The following is a 5,714-nucleotide window of genomic DNA, read 5'->3' as shown; positions in this document are numbered from 1 at the left end:
AAGAGCTTGTAACACTCCAAAGAGAAAGGAAAAATTGAAATCGCATCATATGACCCCTTTAAAAATAATGCTTATATTTATTATGATCCAATAAATATAACAAAATATTTATTTAATAAATGTATTTATTACTTTCTTGATATATAGCTTGATAGACAGATATATCTAAAATCATTACAATAATGATTACATTTTGTATTATGAAAACAAATTACAATAAAATATATACTTTTTTAATAAAGACATGTATTTATTTATTCCTTTCTTGATATATAGATCGATAAACGGAGATAGAAAATAATTACACTTATTTACTTTTTAGGATTATTTAAATGATGCTTATATTTTGTATTATACATAATATGTATTATGAACTATAAATAATTATTACTTAATATAAATATATTTTAAATAAATGTATTACTTTCTACTTTCTTTATAGACAGACAGACAGATAGATAATAAAAGTTTTAAACATTGTACACAAGCTGATATCTAAGCTGATATCTATAATGTGACCCTGGACCACAAAACCTTTTTTTTTTTTCAATTGATAAATAAGCTTTCCATTGATGTATGGTTTGTTAAGATAGGACAATATTTGGCCAAGATACTATTTGAATTTTCAAACTAATTTTCATTTCATGAATTCCATTCTTTTAATTTTTTTTTTCCCTTCATTTTGACAAAAGGACAGTTCACTTTGAAGACATTTTTCACTAGTTTCAAATATTTGAATATCTGGAATCAAAGTATTGAGAAAATCGCCTTTAAAGTTGCCCAAATTAAGTTCTTAGCAATGCATATTACTAATCAAAAATTAAGTTTTAATATATTTACAATAGGAAATTTACAAAATATCTTCATGGAACATGATCTTTACTTAATATCCTAATGATTTTTGGCATAAAAGAAAAATAATAATTTTGACCCATACAGTGTATTGTTGGCTACTGCTACAAATATAACATGCTACTTATGATTGGTTTTGTGGTCCAGGGTCACAAATGAGCAGAACAGAAAGACTTATAGCTACTAAGAATAAGACATAACATTAAAGCAATCAAAATCCTTAAGCCCTGAAACTGAATAACCCCGACTGCCTTCTCCTGCACAGGAAGTGCATACCTAAGTGGCAAAGGATGAGAACTGCGATTAAACTCACCAGCGAGGCTCTGTCTGTCAGAAGCTGAAGCAGTGGATGTCCTGTAAAGTGTCCTAGAGTCCAGACCTAGCAGAAAATCGAGGCGTTAACTCATCTCTCAAAAATAGATCTTCCATGCCAGCTTGGATTAGAGGAGCAGTTATATCTAAACATTAAATGTAAAAGCCCGGAGATATAAATATATCCAGTCACGCTATCGGGAGAACTGGGAAAACAGCCCAGCTGAATCCCTGAGCTCTGCTTTAGTCTGTGAAGAAGTGAGAAGACGGCTTTAGTCAAGCCAGACAGTCCGAGCGTTGCTCAGGGGAGAAAGAGAGGGACGGCTCACAGTGAAAGAGGAAATCTGGATGTTAATAACTGACATATGGTGTAATAAGAAACATTTCACACATTTAATTTATTATTTTCAATGTGGAAATATATATTTAAAAAATAAATATCTATTAAAAGAAGTAGAAATCCAATGTGTTTTTATTTTCATTCTTTCTTGTGGCTGGAGGCGCTCTGCAGGGACTCCTGCTCACTCCGTATCATGTGTCAGGTTCTCTAACGAACAAACCACAAACAATAAAGCCCTTTACATGACATTCAATGACACAAAAGTATTACCTGTCCGCTCAATTGCTTCGACCAACTTATTAAAATTAGAAGGAGCAGTTTCCGGGTGTGTGAACTGTTTGGTCAAGTCCAGCACTGGAGCAACTGAAACTTCAATGACACAAAAGTATTACCTGTCCGCTCAATTGCTTCGACCAACTTATTAAAATTAGAAGGCGGGTGTGTCGGGTGTGTGAACTGTTTGGTCAAGTCCAGCACTGGAGCAACTGAAACGGCAGAGAGAAAAAAAAAAAAAAAAAGACAATTTGCCTCAAACTTCTGCTTATAACGATTACATAAATATATCATCCTCTGAACATTTCAAACTTAAGAGTGTCCAAGTTAAAGGAAGGAAAAGCCTTTTAAACCAAGAGCAAATTGTTTTTTTTCAACAAAAGTTTAAACTAAATCAATTAAATATCATGTGGTGTAAACATCAAGTAAAAAGTGGTAACATTTTTCTTACACCTTGAATATGTGAATTTACATACCTTAATTATTATAATTAACATTACGTTTTTAAATATATTTTTAATGTAAAAAGACTTATCATCTTATATCTTATCATAAATATTAAGCATAACCTACTTAAGTATAAGTATAAAAGCTCAAATTATCTGATATTTTTTACACAGTCATGAGAGTCAGCAGGGGTGCTCACTCTTATATCACTTCCTGTTTTGTTTACACTTTTCCCACTTTTTGGCTGCACAACATGGCTTTGAATTGGCAGACAAACATTCAAATATTAATAAATAGCTAAGCATTTTTTTTTCCTAGAAATAATACAAGATTATGCCAAACTATTTAATATGGTTTTCTTTTCATAAGGTTTTCTCTTCAATATGACAACAGGACAGTTAAAAAAAAATAAAAAACAGACTTTTTTTTAGAAATTAACAAAATTCATTTTTATTTACAAATTAAAAACATGTTCATTATATAAGAAGTGTATTCAATTCACTGTATGAATGAATTGCATATTTAAAGTATTTGTAATAATAGTTATAACAATAAAAAAAGAGCATCATGCCATTAGGATACCATGGGATTACATTTATTTTCTAAATAAAATGAGTGCCTTATAAAACACAAAATCCAAATCCTAAAGTAAAATGTTTCTTAACACCAGCATTTAATCCGGCACTCTACTTTCTCATTTCTAAATTGTGGTTTGCAAAATTGCAGCCTTCTCTACCTACTGTTGTGACTCACTGTCCCGAGGCCAATGTTTTAAATTTGACTTTGACTTGCCCGTTACCTTTTTTAAATATAGCGCTAAATGTGCAGTCCTTCGTGGAATACTAAAGCTGCCAAAAGCAGCAACTGTCTAGCGGAGAAGGCTGTTGACGTGATATAATGAGAAGGCTCTTCTATAAAATCAGGGTATTTTTGCACCTCAGAGCCAGCACTGAACTCAACGCAGGCCACGTCTCCCACTTCTCTTTGGTCTTAGGACAGTGATGACTTCGGGATGTATAATTGCATATGGTTTTTTATGACAGTTTTTATATTTTGCTTCCTTCCTTGCTTGTTTTATTGGTTAAAGCCCCTTGAAGACCTCTTGCATTCACACAAAACAATTAAACTCAAAAACTAACCAAAATAACTAAGCAAACGTTAGAAGGCATTACAAAATCACACAGTAAAAGATAATGAAACAGAATTAAAAAAACTAAATAGATGAAGCTACACAAAGAAAACAAAGAAAAAAAATGTCTTTATCATACAAAAGATTTTTACTGATGAAAAAAAAAACGTTTCCTCCTGTCTTATTCCACTCCTTCTGGAGCAAAAGCTGCCTTGGCCCTTTGCGTGAGTGGAGCACAATAAACGATTTAATCAAAAATCCTGAACAAGCAAAACCCCACTGGCCATGTGCCAGACCCTCCTTTTCAGGCCCACCACAAAGAGGCCAGAGCTTGGCTGCCTTCGCCTCCTGGCAGTGCAAGGCTAAACCACGTCTGATTATTAATTTTGGAGTTCAGACGAAGTGCCATGTCAGCACATTCTCACTTTTCCACTGCATGTTAAACATGGAACTTTGCTCGCTTTTCCCTCTTACGGACATGAAGCCTGCCTCTTCCGCCCTCAATCTTTCCTCATCTCACACATTTACCACGACACCATAGATCGTGTTAACCCAGTGGCTCTCAAACTTTTTTGGTCGCACCCCCCTTTAAACCTATAAAAAAAAAATCTAGCCCCCCCCCCTTCCCCATCTCACCTTAGACTACCAAATTATTTCAATAAACATCATGAAAAATAAATGCTTTTTTACTTTACTACAGCGGAAAAAACACCTGCAACACTTGAAACATTGAAAAATAGTATACAGAGAATAACTGTTATTATTCTTATTCTCTCTGTAGTTTTTTCATATTTAGTTATTTGTTTTTTTTTGTGGGTTTCAGGCTGTCCACTAAGGCATAGGACACACACAGGCCTTTCCTCTACACCAACGAAATTAACACCGTAACTACACCGGACGCGAGCAGCAAAATACAGTAGAACCACTGATCTATAATAGAGAATATATAGATCAGTGAGTAGAACCCATTATAATCAGTGACTCCGTTTACACTGGATGCGGCGCGGCGCGACACGACAAATCCAACATTAAACTGATGCCTTGTTCTATTTATGACGTATTGACACAAAGTTAAAATGATCTGTAACAATCACTTTGTTGCGTCCAGTGTAGACTTGCGGCGCGACGCAACAACAGTTAGCGTCCGGTGTAGATACGGTGAGTTTGAAGCCGAGAGCAAGATATTCCTCGTTATATTTTCTGCATTTAGCTTTTGAATGACCAGCACCTGCCTGTATGGAAGAATATTCAGGGCAATTTTTAAAAGCAATTGCAAATTGTATTTTCAATTGCGTTTTCCACGTGGACTTATAAATCGTGACAATCCAAATGCAATTGCAAATCTTGCATTACCGTTTGCATTTTCGCTTTCGCGAACGCACAGTGACTGCCTCATTTCAAACGAAAAAGCAAAGTCCATTTGCAACTGTATTTCTCATGTCTTACGAGTTATGGGACTGTCATATTTAAATAGCAATATTAATTACCACATTTGCTTTTTCACTCTCTCTGCATCGTGCATGTAACCTGCCAAAACTCAAATGGAATCGCAATATTTCCGATGTCTACATGGAAAGCTGTTAATCAATGTGAGGGGCGGGACTATACTATGGGGTATGTTTGTATTGGGAGGTGACGTCACTCACAGACGACCGTGCCGAATGCTTTGATCAATGGAGGTAATCGGTAAAGGCTCTGCTAAAGGCAGCTGCCAATCAGTGGCGGGTAATAATAGATGATGGAATTTTTACGACCCTTTCCGTCAAAATGACAGACAATGTTCAAGTCTAACGCAACCTATGCACGACACTAGGGTAGGGGTGCGCCGATCCGATATTCAGTATCGGTATCGCTCCGATACTGGCATTTTCAGCTGGATCGGGGTATCGGTCAGACGAGACCAATCCAAATCTGATATAGTGCGTATACTATTCTGTGTTATTATTAAGCCCCACGAAAGCCACAAAAACATTATAAAGCACCATAAAGTTTTCGTGCACTATATTTCAAGTGTTCTGAAGCTTTTCCATAGTTTAATGTGAGGTACAGATGAATATTTAAGTCAAGTTCACGTAAACTCTTCTCTCCGCAGCGGCTGTCTGTCATCCTCCATTCGGCATTCAAACTGTGTGTCACATTCGGTTATGACAGTCAAGACGATGAAACTCTCTCCAAGATGATTAAATGTTCCTAATGTTATACTTGATCTATAAATAAAGATAAATGGTTTTGCATAAAAGGAAATTATCTTGCTGGAGTTTCGTGCCGTTTCTAAATCGTGTAAATTTTTAACGGATATCTGGTTAGATCACAAGACTGGAGTAGAGAGCACTATGAATTGTTCGTCACGAGCACAGTAAC

General features: G+C 35.4%; 1 protein-coding gene across 3 annotated transcripts in view; it reads right to left on the bottom strand.

Annotated features, from left to right (window-relative positions):
- LOC107688475 (phosphatidylinositol 3-kinase regulatory subunit gamma-like) overlaps window positions 1–5,714 on the bottom strand; it is a 40,874-nt gene that overhangs the window by 13,009 nt on the left and 22,151 nt on the right. For all 3 annotated transcript variants that reach the window (XM_016486152.1, XM_016486154.1, XM_016486153.1), the window contains 2 exons: window positions 1,775–1,867; window positions 1,166–1,231 (listed from right to left, as the gene is read on the bottom strand). In XM_016486152.1, coding sequence (XP_016341638.1) covers window positions 1,166–1,231; window positions 1,775–1,867 — 159 coding nt within the window. The remainder of the gene's footprint in view (window positions 1–1,165; window positions 1,232–1,774; window positions 1,868–5,714) is intronic.

The sequence above is a fragment of the Sinocyclocheilus anshuiensis genome, unplaced genomic scaffold, assembly GCF_001515605.1.
Source record: "Sinocyclocheilus anshuiensis isolate Anshui unplaced genomic scaffold, SAMN03320099.WGS_v1.1 scaffold329, whole genome shotgun sequence".
Lineage (NCBI taxonomy): Eukaryota > Metazoa > Chordata > Actinopteri > Cypriniformes > Cyprinidae > Sinocyclocheilus > Sinocyclocheilus anshuiensis.
Note: the sequence above shows the minus strand (reverse complement) of the source record. Positions and strands in the feature narration are given on the sequence as shown.